This window comes from Patiria miniata, unplaced genomic scaffold, assembly GCF_015706575.1.
Source record: "Patiria miniata isolate m_02_andy unplaced genomic scaffold, ASM1570657v1 HiC_scaffold_19, whole genome shotgun sequence".
NCBI lineage: Eukaryota > Metazoa > Echinodermata > Asteroidea > Valvatida > Asterinidae > Patiria > Patiria miniata.
This window is the reverse complement of record NW_024037057.1, coordinates 9,640,956-9,659,196: the sequence shown is the minus strand read 5'-3', so window position 1 is coordinate 9,659,196 and position 18,241 is coordinate 9,640,956. Positions and strand designations below refer to the sequence as shown.

Here is an 18,241-nt window from a genome sequence, read left to right as displayed (position 1 = left end):
CACAAATCCATGGGCTCAGTGCGCCAGCGAAAGAGTGCGCTAACAAAGAGGGCGCCCTTTTACCTAGCAACGACGTCCCATGGGTGGGACATTTAGCTGGTTGACGCGCACCGTTCCTTGTGTGTGAAGCACGTACACCAGGGGATTTGTACTATGTACACGCAGTGGTACGGCTGCGCGTTGAGGCAAAATTGCATTCAGGCAAGATGGCGTCAGTCGGTCACCCCCAACTGTACTTTCTTTGCCGGTGACGGGGTACTTGTGAACGGAGCGGATAGCGTCTTCAAGTGAGCATCAGGCGTTGCAGCATTCAAATGTCTCTCCCAGTGGTCTCCCCAAACTCTCACTCTCTTACCGTTGAGGGGGCATTTTGTGCACCGAGCCCATCCGGTTTGTTAGTGTGACGTCACTTCGGTATAAACCACGCCAACTGCACATTATGTAGCATTAGAACCACTGGAACCGAAATTAACGCAACTTCAGTGTTTATCCAATAGGCACTTGTAATCAGTGGTGGGTGCGGGTGTATGACAAAGTCACTAACGAATTGGAATGATCAGGTGGATGTGTGGGGTGTCTCTGGCTGACAGGCTGTCAAGCGAGGAGCTGAGGAGGAGAGTGGGAGTGGAGGGGATCGGCATCGTATTGAGGAGGCACAGGCTGAGGTGGTTTGGTCATGTGGAGAGAAAGGAGGATGTCAACTGGGTCAAGAGGTGTACCAACGTAATTGTGGGTGGGCCCACACCCATCGGCCGACCGCGCAAGACTTGGCAGAGCTCCATGTCAGATGACATGCGACTGCTTGGAGTCAATGCGAGGGATGCGACGGACAGGGCCAAGTGGAGGAGAGCCATAGGGAGAAAGCAGGCCAACCCAGAACAGACTGGACAACGGCCTTAAAACCGACATGATGAATTGGATACCGAGCAGTCTCATTAATTCTTAACCCTAGAAACTTTTTTAGCAGCCAATCAGGCTGAACATTTGATGTACTATGAATGAGACGATAACAAATCAATCAATCAAACCAATATTCATAAATACCTCAGACAGTTTACCCATTCCAATTGGTCGAGAGCCCGTCACGTGGCCGGTTTTAAACGGATGATCAAGACATGGCTGGCTGGTCTTAAACACTTTTCCAGTGTCACATGAAGTTTGGACTCTATGAATCCCAGTGCCTTTTACCGTTATATTGGTTGAATGTTCACAATCCTCACGTTGGCATGCGCAATACTACCAGTGAGTCAGCATTTCATAGTCCTAAACACACAACGCACTCACCACAGCTGCATCTGCATGTCATCGTGCAGGACACGAGCGCCAATCTCCATAAAAGGAGTTGTTCCCGTCTTACTTGCGAGCTGGACACTCCATTATGTAGAGGGGTACCAGTACGTGTTTCGAAAAACAGAAAGTAAAATTGTTGAAGAAAATCGTTGAAGAAAATCATTGGAAATTTTGAATGTTTGACTTGTTTTGACTTTTGGACTGAAACCGTGAGCTTTCACTCACGCATGGCTGGCCGACCTGCCGTACTTTTTACCGCTCGGTACCTTTTCATGGGACGTGCGTTTGGTTTGTTAATGACTTTCTTAATTGATAATTCATTTCAGCAACAGATGTTTTCTTAAATGTAAATGTCATTAACATACTACTTATTTCCGGTATTATAATAAGACGTGCACCCATAATTCACATTTGTATAAGTCACATTCCATCATAATCAAATGTTATATTGTAAATCAGTATATTTCAATTTCCTTCAGTTTTTCTACTATTATGCCAACTAATTAATTAATTAATTTATTGACCACTGATTTATTTATAGCTTCAATTGTAGATTATAGATTTAATTTCATAAGTTATTCACAAACGGGGCTTTGTATAAGCTTAGGCTTTTTTCCTGGTTCCCCCATCTGTCACCATTTATGTTTAATTGATCAAAGTGTTGTACATGTATGTATTAGCATTCTATTAAATTTAGTTATTGCTGTAGTAAATAAACTGTTGCTTTAGCATTATATTAATTTGTAACAAATGGAAAAACAAACAATACAATACAATACAACTTTTATTCTTCAAGGCTCGTCGTACAAGCCGCCCTGTGTATAAGCCACAGTACACATTTTCATGGGCAAATTCAACGTATAAGCCGCGGCTTATATTCCAAAAATTACAGCAATTCAAACCGATACAGTAGTCCAAAAAAAAAAAAAGTGAGATGCACCCGTCTGGCTTGCAGCTGTTGATCAGTTACCTGAACACGAACTGGTACCCTAACGAGTTCCAATTACAGGTGTATCTGGCAAGGTTATTTGGTCATTATTATTCAAAAGATGGTCATTATTGTCCGTGCAACACACCCTGATTCCATGCTGAATAGCTCGGTCCAACCTGTTGCAAAACACAGTGGGCGGAAAAACTTAATATAAGCCTATTCACACAAAGCATTTTACCCTCCAGAGGACATAATCTACAAAGGAAAAGGTCAACTTTTGTCTGGGACAGGTCAGAGATTCAGCTTGATTCAGGCCGGTACCATTTGTAGCTTTTTTGATCACTGCAACAAAACCCTAGCCTGCTCGCCACACCCAGCACACTGATCAAGTAACGACAGAAATCAACATGCATTACGAAGACATCTTGCAACGTATCGGGCCTTATGGCAAGTACCAGAAACTGCTGGTGTTTGTTATGCTGTTGGCTAAGGTTCCTACTGCATTTCACTTCATAGGGCAGGTGTTTCTGGCTGCTAACACTGATCACTGGTGTGCCGTACCAGACAGCCAGAGGATCAACTGCAGCCACCTCCAACTGGCTTCAGCGACTGAGTGTCAGGAAGAGCAGAAGAGTTACAGTATTCCCTATCACATTGACGACGATGGGAAGCAGGTCTACTCCTCATGTGAGCGCTATGCCACGGACGATGATGACGTTGGTAGAAACCAGAGTTTGAATTCAACAGACGTCATCTCCTGCGATGCTGGTTGGGAGTTTGATCACTCGCGCTACAAGTCCACCATCAATGAAGATTTCAGCTTGGTCTGTGACAGAGAGGATCTACCTGGTTATGCCCAGTCGGTCTGGTTTGCAGGATTGCTAGTGGGCTCCTTGTTGTGGGGTTCAGTAGGCGACTGGATCGGTAGAAGGAAGACCTTCATATTGGCCTTTTCTCTTGTCACAATTTCATCAATTGTTACCTCTTTCGTTCCCAGTTTCACTGCCTACACGGCCATGCGCTTTTTTACAGCTGCCTGTAGTTATGGTGGAGTTCTCATGGTTTATGTCTTGATGTCAGAAATAGTTGGTCCCAAACAGCGCGTCACTGCCAATACCATGCTGTTTTTCTCCTTTGCAATCGGTTACCTTCTCTTGACACTTTTGGCATTTCTTCTGAGAGAATGGCGCCATCTACAGTTGGCGATATCACTCCCATTCATTATTACTTTGCCTGCGATGCTTATCTCGCCTGAATCTCCTCGCTGGTTGATAACAAAAGGCAGATGCAAAGAAGCCACCAAAATCATACACAAGATAGCTAAAGTGAATGGTACCAAGGCTCCGGATGACTTGCTTGACAAACTGAGTGAAAAAAGCAAAGAAGAAACGAAGCAGCCTTCTCGCATCCCTGTCACCCAACTTGATCTGCTCCGCACTCCCAACCTCCGCAAGAAAACCCTCATCCTTTGGGTTGACTGGTTTGTTGTCAACATGGTGTATTACGGACTATCTCTGAGTACCTCTGCCTTGGGTGTCGATGATTATCTTGCTGCCTTTGTCTCCGCAGCCTTGGAGATACCCAGTTATCTTGTGTGTTGGTACGTGATGGATCGGTTTGGCAGACGTATAACCCTCGTAGCCTTCTACATCTTTGGCGGAGTGTCTTGCCTCATTACAGTCTTCATTCCTCTCGGAGCGGCCAGGGCTGCAGTAGCCATGGTGGGCAAATTTGCGATCAGTGCAGCGTTCGGTCACATCTACATTTACTCCCTTGAAATCTATCCAACCATCATCCGGAGTATCGGCATGGGTACATCTTCCATGGTGGCTCGTGTTAGCGGAGTCCTCTGTCCTCTCATCTTGATCCTGGGCAAGTACTGGGAACCACTGCCTCTGTGTGTCTTCGGAGGAAGCGCCATCATTGCTGGAGTCCTGTCCTTGATGCTTCCAGAGACCATGGGTTACAGTCTTCCGGATACCATACAGGACGGAGAGAACTTTGGCAGTAAGTCATACAATCATTTAGTTTCCTTCAGTTTCCCCAATACAACATCTTTGATGATGAAATGTCAGTCCAGTGCCCAATTTCATGGCGCCGCTTAACAGTAAGCAGAAAGTAAGTGCTTAATATACATGTACATGTACATGTAGCAGAAAAATCATGCTGCTGCTTAAGCACAACATGTACGGTATTTCATGGCGTGGACATGCTAACAGTTGGAAGTGCATGGAGATTTCTATTGTTACACATGTACTGGTACGTCACTGATTTAAGCAAATTTTGTATAGTAAAACAAATATAACATGGTTTGTTTCGGGTGACAGTCGATATTAGCTCCTCTCATATCGGAGGTTGACAGGCTAGTTCCTGAGGTGAACTAGTTTGTCAACTTCCAATACGTTGGGTAGCTAATATTGACTGTCCACCCTCAAAAAACCATGTTATATTTGTGTACTGTACATTCTACAAAGACCCAAAAGTTCCAAACTGTACCACATTTTTTTCAACAACAGTACAATCTTCTTCAAACCAGGTTTTGCCCTTCACCGACGTATAAACACTGTATACTCAGTGTGTTACCTCCAGAGTTAAAGTTGGAAAAAAATCACTCGGGTGGGACTCGAACCCACGACCTCCTGCTTTCTAGTGCAGATGTCTTACCACTCAACCACCAAGCTAACGGGATCGGTTGGCTGGTTAGAATCTGATGTACATAGCAGCGGGTACCGCATAACTATCGATAAGATGGAATTTTGCATCGGGGTGATGTAAATCAAACCAGATGAAGGGCAAAAACGTCTGTGAAGGGCAAAACCTGGTTGGATTTACATCACCCGACGCAATATTCCATCTTAGGAATACAATCTTCTTGTTTATTTCCTGGTGTTACAGAGGGAAGACGTTTCCAGTTGTGCGTCAAGAGCAATGATGATGGAGAGGATGAGAGTCCCACTCAACCTCCTCAAGACTACCTGCCTCTATCTACATGTACAATGGATCAAACTGCCAAGCAACCTGTGGATGTCTGAACAGTTTCAATTATGGACTTACATCTCTTTTTAACCTTTCTTTTTTTGCTTGGTACATGTATGGTTTATTAACTTGGTTTGTGCATTTTTATATTTACCCTCCTATGGAAACAGACATTCTGTGCCAAGTTGTCCTTTCAGTCAAAATCTATCAAGTGACTGTTTTCAACAGTTAAGAGCTCCCAGCCTACATGAAGCAGGATTGTCTGGCTGTGACTGTCTATGTAACTTGATACAGCTTAGCTTTGACTGTAGGTGATTGATAAGCCAGTACCATAGTTCCACCACTACCACTAGTCTGCTTTTGCCCGTTGACTGAATTTGACTTGTCCCAGTGCTTGCTTGAAATGTGATCTGACTGTAGGTGGCTGTCCTGTCAAAAGGCATGGCAGGGGAAGAGGATGGATTTTTTGCCTGTCTGAGACTGCTCAGATAGCCATTTTAGACAATTTCTTTTTTTAAAACAGAAAACGTTTTTAGTTTTCAATTGGTGAAGCTTGCTTATATTTTTTTATTTCCAAGCAAACATAGCTTTGTGGTTAACGCAAAAGGTCAAACTAATTTCACCTAATAATATTGGGAAAGTATTTTATGGTTAGTTTTCTTTTGTATAGGTAGAAGGGACCCCCCCCCCCAAAAAAAAATCATTATCATTTGTAAGAAGAATTAAAATATTAAAAGGCAAAAAAATCTGTTTTAGACTTTTACTCTGAAAGGTAGGCCTATACTGAAAATACTTGGGAAAATGAAATGTTGAATTTTAGTTCTGAGAAATATTATGGGAGTTGAAGGGGTGTACCTTTTAATCATTGTTATTTATTAAAATAAATTTAATTAATATTAATACATTGCATGTACATGCATGGTTGTTTTTGGGGGACTTTGGGTTTTGTTTTAAATAAATGGATATAAATTAACCTTGTTTCATTTGTGCATTTTTTTTATGCGAACATTAATAACTCCTTAAGGTGATTTACAACGAACCTTCCTCATCCTAGCAAAACCCAACACCATATGGTAAACGGTACACATAAACAGTTGGACTCTGTTTATTTGTGGTGTGCCTAATCCCATGTAAAGCACAGCCAGTTTACTAGTGCAGTACTCATCCTAACAGATTCCAACAAACCCTGGTGTAGGAGTTTGGCTGGTTGGGGATCATTAGGGTTAAGGCAATCGCAGCTTCATACACAAATGAAACTCCACCCCCCCTCCCCTTGGGGGAAAAAAAACAAGGATAACCTTTTATTTTTGAAGGGGATGGGAGTATGGTTACACCTGTATGTTCCGACACCCCTATGTTCCCACTGCACATATTCCTATTCCTATTCCTAACCCTAACCCTATATAACCTGGAGTAACACAATCTTATGTTCAGGTGTGGGAACAGAGGGGTGTCGGAAAATAGAGCAGTCACCGTTCCGATGCATGAAACGTTTCTGTTTCAATTGTTTTGATCAAAGAACACAACACTGATGATCTATTGCTAGTGGTGCCGGGAGGACGCCAAAAAGTGAATAGATTAACCCAGATTGCCATAGCAACAAGGCCACCATTGTGAGTGTGTGTGTGTGCTGGCACGTAGGTAAGGTACATACATGTACTTGCATAGCAGGTACGCCAGTGATCAATCATTTCAAAGGTTAAAAAGCCAGTAAACACATATGTTTATTTAAAATTTAAAAAAAAAAGGAAAGCAGTAGTTTGCAGCGAATACATGCTTGTTGAAGCTTAGTGCATACAGGACATGTATCCGTACATGTACCATTCATGTGTTCATGCAGGCATGCAACGTTTCCTCAGATCCGCTGATTTCCTCTTGTTTTACTTTCCATGTGTGCCATTGAAAATAGAGAAACACTGTACAAAGTCTTGGATAGATTTGAATTTCCTCTTTTTTGGGCGACTTCCCAGTTGCATGCCTACACATTTAAATCATTAGGGGTCAACATTCCACAGGGCTTCTGTGGATGTGGTAGTTTGTTTTGCATCATCAGGGGTGTGAATGACCATTGTTAAAAATAGCTGAGAACAGCTGGAAAAGGTGCAAAAAAAGCTGAACTTTGGAAATCTCCTATACATTTGTACACAGCAAGTGAGGGAAAATAGCTGAAATCCAAAACAAAAAAAGCTGAAATCAGCTTTAAAGCTGAGATTTCAGACCCATGATCATTCTTCCTTGAGGAAGTTGTTGACTGTAGAAAATAAAATAAAAAGCTGTATAGGAAAGTTCAGGAGGAACATAAATTTCACAATATGATATGACTCTATGAGTCTAGTTTGAATATCTGAAAACAAGCCTTACATATGTCATGCTTTATCAGAAATAAAATTTACAGGTGGAGACAAAATTGCTTTAAAATTGTTTTCTACAATGTTTTCGACAAAGTTATTGTCAACACTTTCTTGAAGTGTAAAAGCAGTCAAACAGAAAATTTATCAAACTTTATTTAAATGAAGCAACCTTTTTCTTGGCACAAAACCAATATAAACACAGATCAGATTTTGCAAGTATTATGCTGCAAATTGGCCAAAAAATTGAACACATTCCATTGCCAAATTTGTTTGAAGAATACCGATAAGATGATGGTAAAGATACACTATCTGCAAGGAATGTCGGTTATTTGTTTCTGAATAAAACAGCTTTTTAGCGACAGTACAATCAACTCTGAAGGATGAACTAAACGGGGCAATTAATACTCTGTTCGGTGATATGAAGGGAACCTCTTGACCTAATATGCACTATGTCTGGAGCAAGACTTTTTATTCGTAACAATCAATCTTTGGCTGGTGAAATGATGGACAGCACTTGTCCCTGGAATGGTAGCACTCCAGACAAGGACTAAACATTACTTTCTTTCAATCAAGTCTGGTTTTCAACAACGCATTCATGCAGAAGAGAAGTCTTGTTTCGTAAATGTTATAAAATTTCAAAAACTTTGAGCTGCATCATGAGCATATGCTCCATTTATGAGGGCAATGCATGTCTGTGTTTTGATATTATGCAAAGGCAAAGCACCAGATTGAGATCTGGGTTACAATTGCCATGATGGCGTTGTGATGCAAATTTATTTGTTTGTTTATTTGATTTCCAAAATGAGTCTTCAAATCTGGATACCTGGCCTACTGAATGCAAAACCCACAATGACTACTGCCAGACATGATATTCGACCCTCAGGAAAAAAAAAGAGTATTGAATGGTGAAAACGGAGGAAATAATAGGAAATGAAAAAGGAAAAAAAAAAATGGAAATCCTAAGGCCCCCCCAAAAAAGTCTCCGGTTTCTGGTATGGAGCTTGCCCAAAAAGTGGTGCAGCGACGCGGCTTTTTTTTTTTTTTTACCCTGATTTTTTTGCTTCAAATGTCGGCTGATGACTGCAAATGGTGCCCGACTAAACTTAGTGCAAATTATATGGGAGTCCAGAGAGGCCACATAAAGCTTATTCTCGACCATAACCCAATCTACAAACACGTTAAAATTGTGCAGCAGCAGAATTTCAGTCAAACCAGTGAGTTTGGCGGTTTTGAGACATCATCTTTCATTGAAAAAAAACTTTTTCATTTTGCCGACGCGCATGGCTACGGCGACGCGCGCGCATACCAGAAACCGGAGCCTTTTTTTTTGGCCTAATACATAGGAAACTATTATGGTATCATTGTACAATGTTCTCCCTAGAGAGTTTAGAGAGAATAGAGGTAGAGTCTACATTCTACAACTGTGCCTAAAAAAGGTTAATATTAGATGTACAATGTAAGCAAGTACAGGTACCGGGATGTAGCAGAATTTGAACCCTAGACCAACTGATTACAAGTCAGGTGTATAGCCAATCATTATACAATTAATCTGGAGGCTGTGACTTCTGACATTTCCCAATTATGAACTTTGAAAAGTCAGCTGATTTTAGACAAATAGTCTAAAGTACAATAAAAATCAAACTGATTTATTTTGTCAAGTTGTTATTTCTCATTTTAAGTTTGCTTATCATTAAGCGGTCACATCAACCATTGCTTAAATTAGAATTGCACATTTGCATGTACACGTAGGTCTGATGAAGTTTTGAGGGAGATAACATGTAAGTAAACACTTAAAAAGTCTGATTAGATAACATGTTAGGAGGCCTACATATGACATACAGAGTGTGCTAAAAAAAAAAGTGCAACATTCAGAAAACAAATAATTAAAACTGTTTAATGTTTTTTCATCGATGAAATTATATATTATATTAAAGCCTGACTACTGTATAAATTCTCAATCCACTCCTTTTTACCCCATTCCATTTGGGTCCCTACATGCAGATCCAGAAATACAATCAATTAATATGGATCTTGGACCATTCTCAACCGTGATGTCACCAACTTCAATGCCTACATCAATGCCTATTCAATACTTAACCCAGATTCAGCATGTCCAGGTGAGAGTAGCCCAAGTGCAATTTACGCCTAATTGATTGTGTTTCTGGATCTAGGGACCCAATATGGAATTGGGTGAAATGGAGTGGATTGAGAAAAAGTCAGGCTTTAATGTAAAATATAATTTCACTGAAGAAAAAAACATTGAACAGTTGCAATTATTTGGTTTTTTTTTTAATGTTGCATTTTTTTGGCACGGCACACTCTGTATACATGTATTAATACAAAGAAAATACCAGTAGGTTTTCCTTTTCAATGCTCTAATCCAGTCTTCAAACTCGGATAACAGCGTGAAATCCTTCACTCCCTTTAGTCTCAAAAGAAACTGTGATTAAGTCATCATACAAGTAGTATTCTCATTGAACACATAACAATCTACCCCCTACTGTGACCATCGATGGATAATCACAAGAACACAATAGTCATAATACAACCTCTAATACTGACTGTGGCTGTAAGGGATGCAGGACCTTATTGGACCAAGTCAATCCACCTGTTTAATCCACCTGTGTCCACCTCATCAATTATATGTTGATTCGTTATGCGAAGATGTTTTCCTGACATGGGAAAGTTAGGTTGGCATCTATAGCAATACCTTCCTTGCACCTTCCACCGCTGTGGCCCGGGTTCGAATCCCACCAAGGCCAATTTGTGGATTGGGTTTTCAGTCCCTGCATGATTCCGTGGTTTTTTCCCTAAAATATCATTCCGGGGTATTCCTCCCACCTTTTAAACTGTAATTTCTTCTCTTTGTCTTCTCTGTATTTCTTCAGGCTTGCGAGAGAATATTAATAAGGCCCAAATAAAAGAATACCGGTAGATCTGCTTCCGATTACATGGCATTCGAAAATAGGGTAGGTAGGAAGGCAATTTTTTTTTGGGGGGGGGGGTGTTATTTGAGTTGGGACTAACTGAGCATACGTGTACAGTACATTGTAAGGGGACAATGAGGCAACATGAAACATGCAATTTTTTCTGTTTTAGAAAGCATCAGAAGTTTCAGTCCAGACACCTTTATTCCCAGATTTCAAATCTTTTCAACAATACCAGTAAAGCAAACTAGACGATCGACAGCTTAAGGAAAGAAAATCTCTTTCACAATGACGGCCGTTTTGTGCTGGCGAAATGCACCGCTGCCTGAATGTAAAGCCACAGCACCAGATTATCCCCATAAAGATGAACATCAAACAAAGGTTACCGGCTTATCCTCATACAGTGATGCTGTGGTGTGCGGCAGTACCAGTCTCAAGACTTGAGGGGAGGACAGTGTGGCTAATAGCATCCACTTCAAACTGCATAGGTACCGATACGGTACACACAATGGGGTGTATACGGTACCTATGTTCCCCAATACCCATGTTCCACAATACCTACCGGTAGGTATGTTCCCAAATACCTATAGATGTTCCCCAATACCTGTTCCCCAATACCCATGTTCCGCAATACCTACCGGTAGGTACAGTGTGTATGTTCCCAAATAGTCCTTTAGATGTTCCCAAATACCTATAGATGTTCCCCAATATGTATGTTCCCCAATACCCATGTTCTGCAATACCTACTGGTAGGTATGTTCCCAAATACCTATAGATGTTCCCCAATACCTACCGTATGTTCCCCAATACCCATGTTCCGCAATACCTACCGGTAGGTAGTTTTGTCTTTTATGGCATCCCCAGCTCAAGCAACCGCTTACCGTGACATGCCTCCATTTTCACCATATTGTTAATTTCAAGTTAATATGATAGGCCTAATGTATACGGTACATGTACTGGTACACCTGTTTGAGTATGAACCGGTATACATGTACAGGTGTGTACACTAATTGTTAATCTTTAGGCCTATTTACTGGTAGCTGTATTTTATGAACTGTGAAATGGAAATAAATGTGAATTAATTGAATTGACCTTTGAAGCATCTGGATGGATTTGCGGATTAAATACAAAGTGGAATTTTGTATGTACACCGTACCATACGACACTGGGAATTTTTCTATTTAGTTTTATTTATTCATTTATTATTTCTTATTATTGTCAATCTACCGGGTATATTTACCGGTACGGGAAGCTGTATTTTAAAAATGGGTTAAAGTGGTCAGAACTTGTCTGAGATTGCAACACAGAGCGTCTAGAATCCCAAAAAATATTTGTGGGAACCTTAAGCGGGCCCCGAACCCACGCCGTTAGGGCTTTGTACTTTGCGCTCGCATTACCATGATTATTTCTGATCAAGCTCCATCGCCAAATTCTCACTCTCAGCTCTTTACTCAAAGTTGGCAGCCCTGGAACTGTGAAATGGAAATAAGGGCAGACATGTAGTTATGGGGATTTTCTGCTGTCCCAATGGTGTTTTTGGTCCCCATAATAACTATCGCTCAACAAGTGTGTGGTCCCCACAACTAACGAACAAGATTGCATTACATGTACTGGTAGTGCGGTACATGTGAACATTACCCCATGAAGAAGGACGGATGTCCCAAAGCTCAGGTGAGCACTGTTCCATGTTAGGCCAAAAAAAAAAAGTCTCCGGTTTCTGGTATGCGCGCACGTCGCCGTAGCCATGCGCGTCGGCAAAATGAAAAAGTTTTTTTTTCAATGAGAGATGATGTCTCAAAACCGCCAAACTCACTGGTTTGACTGGAATCCTGCTGCTGCACAATTTTAACGTGTTTTTTAGATTGGGTTATGGTCGAGAATAAGCTTTATGTGGCCTCTCTGGACTCCCATATATTTGCACTAAGTTTAGTCGGTCACCATTTGCAGTCATCAGCCGACATTTGAAGCAAAAAAATCATGTAAAAAAAAAAAAGCCGCGTCGCCGCACCACTTTTTGGGCAAGCTCCATACTAGGAACCGGAGACTTTTTTTTTTTTGCCTTACCGATTAATTTGTCCATGCTCTACACAGTGCTATGCAGCATCCCTATGCTACTTGTGCTCTGAACAAATAAGCCTCTATTCAAAAGACTCCTTTGAGCACACTGAAGAGTCTGAAGAGTCTAACTGTTACACCCATTTTCCCCACATCATCTTTTTATCCCTCTGGGGTAAAGAAAATCAATCAAAGAAGATGTAGGCCTTTCAAGGCTACACAGAAGTCCATATTTTGTACAATGCACAACAAATCAATTTTTCTTTCCTGCTTTGGGGGGGGGGGGGTCGCCTGGAGGGTGTTTATGTTAGCCTATATTGTAGAAAGCAAAGGGAGGATATGGTTATGCATGTACCAATGTTTTGAGTTAGGAATGTCAGCTGGGGGTGGCAATCAATAACCACTGGTTTACTCTAGGGATGTGTTATTCTAAGACCCAACTCCTGAAAAGGCAATGATCAGACAATCACATCTGTATACAGTTGTTGCACAGGAGCTGACCTTGTACACATTTTATGTACACATTTTGCCATTGTATACAATGTATACATTGTATACAATACAAAGTACCATGCATATTTTTGTTGCAAAAAATCTACATGCGTCTGATTACATGTAGTCAAGAATGAGCAGTCTGCTACCTGCTTCAATTCATTTATTGTTCAATTAATCAATCAATCTATCCAATTGAGTGCTATGCATATTGCATAAGGTGTTCTTGTCAAGCTTAGAAGTGCCTACCAGGCTTTACAATCTTGTATAAATTTGTAATGTGTTTTACAAATCAGTATGTGAACCTGGGATGTTGCACACATGTGCACGCACAGCACATCATCACACTATACAACTTTATTCAGGACCTTTCACACCATCCATGTTGGACCCAAGTCAAATTCCAAGATTTCAGGAGCCCTTTTCACAAAGTAGAAAGCTTGCGGGAACACCATGTGGAAAGTAAAATCTTCTTGGACGAAGTGTGGTTCTTAGAACTGGTTGGTTGAGTGTATAGAACTGGACGTTTCGGACAGTGTGCTCTTTCTGTCCTCAGGAGGTTGAGTGATGGGATGCATCTTCCACATCTCATCACTCACCCTCCGGAGGACGGACAGAGCACACTGTCCGAAACGTCAAGTTCTACACTCAACCAACTGTTTCAGAACCACAATTCTTCCAAGAAGAGATTACTTTCCACATGGTGTTACCCGCAATCTTTCTACTTTATCTCATCCGCCATGCAAAGCTTCAAGTCATATATAAGCCTTTCACACTAATCCAACACAGCATATATCTACAAGTGAAAAGACCGGCAGGGGGAAGAAACGAACATGGTTAGACACAATTAACAACGACCTCAAACCCCTAGGCAGCATAGACCTGAACAAGGAGACCAATGACAGAGCTGGCTGGAGACAACAGATCAGACGCGCAATGTTTAATTAGAAACGAGTGCGCAACAGATGACGACGACGATGTACAAGATTCTAGCCCCCTACACTGGTTAATTCATACAGAACAGGTGTCACTACAAGGACCAGGGAACAGTCCAGACTATCACCCCTGTTGCACCCCATATAATTGAATGATTGGTCCCCTGTGGTAATAGGGAAGTGTGACCCTCCAATTGACAGTGATTGGATTACAATGGCTGCTAACCACCAGTCTGTCTGCACCTCAGGAATGATATGACAAAACAAGCAAGGCAAATTCTGGCTCCAGTCAGCTCAACAACTGTTTGAAAGTTCACGGACCACACCCAGGTCATACTGGTGCAAAGTTAAACTTGAATGGCTAAACCCAAGGCATTTTTGTCGGCTGTACTGGTACATGAAGTGCGAAAGACCATATGCCCAAATTGAAAAATATCAGGTTTTTTGCCCCCTGAAGGAAAGGTTTATCAATTGCAATCCAGAGTTATGAAAGGAAATATTGTGTGCTCAACAGAGCCAATTAACCATGACATCTAATTAATGATTCAGTGATCTCAATAACTAAATGATTGATGTACCGGGGGGGTACCGTTACAAGATTTGAAAAGTATGTTTCCAGGTTTATTCACTGAACTCTTAGAAGCTCTGTCATCGACATTACATATGCTTGACCAAGGTACCTATGTGAAAGGTGAAGGTTGCAGTTAACCACTTTAATTGGCCTCAAGAAATTTTCCTTTGCTTCACGCTTCATAACAAATTGAAATTCACAAATCAAACGTTACCCCTTTTTTATGATTAGGCCCCGTTACACAGTCCAACACACATAAATCATACAAATGTAGTACACCGAAGCGACAGGTAAACCAACTCCGGCAGAAATCTTCAGAAAATCATTTCCAGCAATGAATGAAGGCCACTTGAAAAGCAAACGACTGCCAACGCAGGATATATTCACAAGCTTAAGAACACAACCAAACCTTGGAAAAACCCTTTTGCACTCGCACAATACACCCACATAATAAAAGAGAAATTGATGGATTAGCACTTGCTCAAAACACCTTTGCATTTAAGTATGTCAATGATATTTTGGCAGATTTTTTTTTGGGGGGGGGAAACTTTATTGAAAATGGAAACGCACTGTACATGTGATTGTACTTTACTCAACCTCGCTCACAACCAAGAACAGCAAGTTAAATAGCCAGAGTTCAACCTTTCTTTGAGACCATACAATGATATGCAAAGTCTGGATTACAGAAACTTGTTGAATAGAAAAAGTCTCCTGTGTGCAGAGATTTTCAAATGTTTAATAACTACATGTACCCGGTAGTGCTTAAAATGTTTGTTGTTTAACCTTAGCCTTGGTAAGTTGATACATGTACAATGTACCGTACATGTAACTAACAAACTATGTAATGAAATCTTAAAGGGAATATCTTTTGCTGTAATTCAGAAATGGATGGATTTGGGGGGTAAGTATTTCATAAGAAATATTGTTACACTGATTTGTTTGAAGTTTTGTGTTCGTAGATGCTGGAAAAACCAAGAAAAACAACCATGTTCCTGTAGTCTGGTTCCCTGACCCCACTTAAGATGAAACAGAGCAATTTATAGATGTCAGGGAATTGTAAGGTTGGGGAAACAGTCTAGCTGGCTTGTACCCATGCAAAGGTGTGTAATCGATTGCAAACAAATGCAACTTAACAAAATAATGGTAAAATGGGGCAGTATTTAAATAAAAAACAGTTTTTTCCAACGCTGGTCGGCCGACCAGCATTGGAAATTGATACAAAAATACCACTTTTCTTGAAATTTTTTCTTTTTAAGCAATATTTGTTAAGGAATTCAAAGGCACTCATAAATGGACAACCTGCCTGTGCAAGGTTGATGTCACTTCAACGACACATGGGAGTCTTATTGCTGTTAGGATTAGCAATCATTATCTAACCCTTCTTACCAATAGTTCTCCACGTGTCTGCAAACACTATGTGTGTCTTCACTGCTGTAATATCCGTTTCATAACTTAGTGTTACTCTTCCATGAATAACTTTTCTTACATAAGGCCCCCCCAAAAAAGTCTCCGGTATCTGGTATGCAGCTTGCCCCAAAAGTGGTGCGGCGACGCGGGTGTTTTTTTTTTGTTTTTTTTTCCTCCTACTTTTTTTCTTCTTCAAATGTTGGCTGATGTTGCAGATGACGCTTTGATCCCCTCAAAACTCTCAAAACTGTCCTTCAGGGTGGAGCTTGAGGTGACCTCAGTAAGACCATAAGGCTGGAGAAGCCTGCACCCACTTACGATCTCGACTAAATTTAGTGCAAAATGTAAGGGAGCCCAGAGAGACCACATAAAGCTTATACTCAATTGTAAGTAACCCCATCTAAACACACGTTAAAATTGTGCAGCAGCAGGATAGCAGTCAACCAGTAAGTTTGGCAGTTCTGAGGCATCATCTTACATTGAAATAAAAACTTTTTCATTTTGCCGACGCACATGGCTACGACGATGCACGCTGACCAGAAACTAGAGACTTTTTTTTTGCCTAACTCCAAAGAACCGTAATATCACATGAAACTGTACTCAATGATACACATGAGATGAGATCTTGCTGCAACACAATGAAAGCAGGTTGCTTTCTTGCAGGTTCCTGGAATGCTTCGATTTACATACTCCTTAAAACCCTCCTCTTGTAATAAGTCAGTCTTTGCAAGGGCCCCGTCTCATTGTCCTGATTGTGTCTGTTTGAAAAGGAACACTGTGAGGGGGTTCTCAGCTGGGCTATCTGATCTGTGCCATAACATTGCATCTCTAAGACATCTTAAGTATGCCCAGGGAAACTGCCTGAACGTCTTATAAAAAGCACATACATAAACACATGAACACAGGACTGGTCAGTAGACTCAACGACATGTAGTGACTGTTAAGCATTAAAATACTAATAAATGGGTGAATCCTACCGACTCTTACAAACAAATTGCAGGTAAATCTTAACAAATGACCAACAAATGACCAATTCTTTAAGAAAGCAACGACGTACATTCAGCATGCTGGCCCTCAGGAATGCCCCTTGGCTTTTTCTTGTGAACTAAACCCAATGCAAATTGTTCAGATGATGCCCATTTACACCAAATTACAACAACCTGATGTGGGTTTATTTTGCACCATTGCGGCATTCCAATGAAATGAGCTGTAGACCGTACTGTAAGCTGAATACCGGTAGATGTCTCAACTTTTCTGTCTGCGTCTATGTCTTGTTGATTCTCATTCCTTCAATAAAAGTGCAATGTGCATCCAAAATAACAATCCTAACTCTCCCAATTTCACATAATGTGATCCAAAAACCGCTGCATTTAAAGACTTTGCAGAGGATTTGTAAAAATCTGGAGGTAACTCACCAGCAAAGTAGCTCTTGATGACGAAAATGCAACCAGCTTTGAATTATTTTGCTGTTGATAGAAAACAGAAAGGATCATTGTTTTGAACAATTTGTCGTGGAGTTTTAAGTTAGCAGGAAATATTTCCTGTGAAATTAATAATTACGCAAAGACAATGTTGTACGTTAACATGTCATGTCTGCAAATCATGTACCCAAAACAGTCAGTCGTTTTTCAAAGTCAGTCAATAACCCTTTTTTTTTAAATCTTTTTTATAATTTAAATTTGGCTTACAACATAAATGAAGAAAAATAACCCAGTGAGCTCTGATGTGAAAAAAAAAACTTGCTAAAATCAATTACAGAAATCAATACATGAACACACATGGCAGTATGCCAGTACAGATTTCACTGTGACTAATCCACAGACACAGAAAACAAAATGAAATCAATAAGTGCTTATGGTTACTCCGATACAGCGAGTTAACTTTTCTGCTCAACATGCTCAAGGCTGGTGTTAACGCCCAAAGTGTCAAAATATTGACGGAAACTTGTTACATGTGTGTGCAGGTTTGTGAATGATAAGACTTTATACATACTGTACATGTAGGGCCGAAATCTTTTGCCTTTTGACTTGTAAAAAAATTAAAAATTATATTTTATTATTATTATTAATATTTATTCGACCCAAACGACATTACAAAATTACAACATGACACGAAAAGGAAAAACACTAAAGCATAAACACTCAAATGAAAAAAAAAAACAAATAGGACCAGAAAACAAAACAAACTTAAAATACAAAAAAAAATAAAACAAATAAAAGGATTTTAAGGTGATGACATGGAAATTATAAATGATATCAATGTGTCGAGCTGTTTAACCGCATGAGCTTTTACAACTGAAATGGAGT

The 18,241-nt window shown here is 40.6% G+C and overlaps 3 protein-coding genes across 5 annotated transcripts in view; 2 read left to right on the top strand and 1 right to left on the bottom strand.

Annotated features, from left to right (window-relative positions):
- The window catches only part of LOC119725703 (epidermal growth factor receptor kinase substrate 8-like protein 2), a 56,567-nt gene that overhangs the window by 30,837 nt on the left and 7,489 nt on the right, over positions 1-18,241 (bottom strand). For all 3 annotated transcript variants that reach the window (XM_038197233.1, XM_038197235.1, XM_038197236.1), the window contains exon 2: positions 17,351-17,401. The gene's annotated coding sequence lies outside the window, so the exon portion shown is untranslated. The remainder of the gene's footprint in view (positions 1-17,350; positions 17,402-18,241) is intronic.
- LOC119725402 lies at positions 553-900 on the top strand. The gene has a single exon (XM_038196806.1). The coding sequence runs from the start codon at positions 553-555 to the stop codon at positions 898-900; it is 348 nt and encodes a 115-aa protein (XP_038052734.1).
- On the top strand, positions 2,403-5,357 carry LOC119725704 (organic cation transporter protein-like). The gene is made up of 2 exons (XM_038197237.1): positions 2,403-4,228; positions 5,117-5,357. Exons 1-2 carry the CDS (start codon positions 2,629-2,631, stop codon positions 5,251-5,253), a joined length of 1,737 nt encoding a protein of 578 aa, XP_038053165.1. The 5' UTR covers positions 2,403-2,628; the 3' UTR covers positions 5,254-5,357.

Coding starts and splice junctions, on each gene's coding strand:
- LOC119725402 (XM_038196806.1), top strand. CDS start 553: ATGATCAGGTGGATGTGTGGGGTGTCTCTGGCTGACAGGCTGTCAAGC.
- LOC119725704 (XM_038197237.1), top strand. CDS start 2,629: ATGCATTACGAAGACATCTTGCAACGTATCGGGCCTTATGGCAAGTAC. Junction 4,229..5,116: donor GGACGGAGAGAACTTTGGCA/GTAAGTCATACA, acceptor CTGGTGTTACAG/AGGGAAGACGTTTCCAGTTG.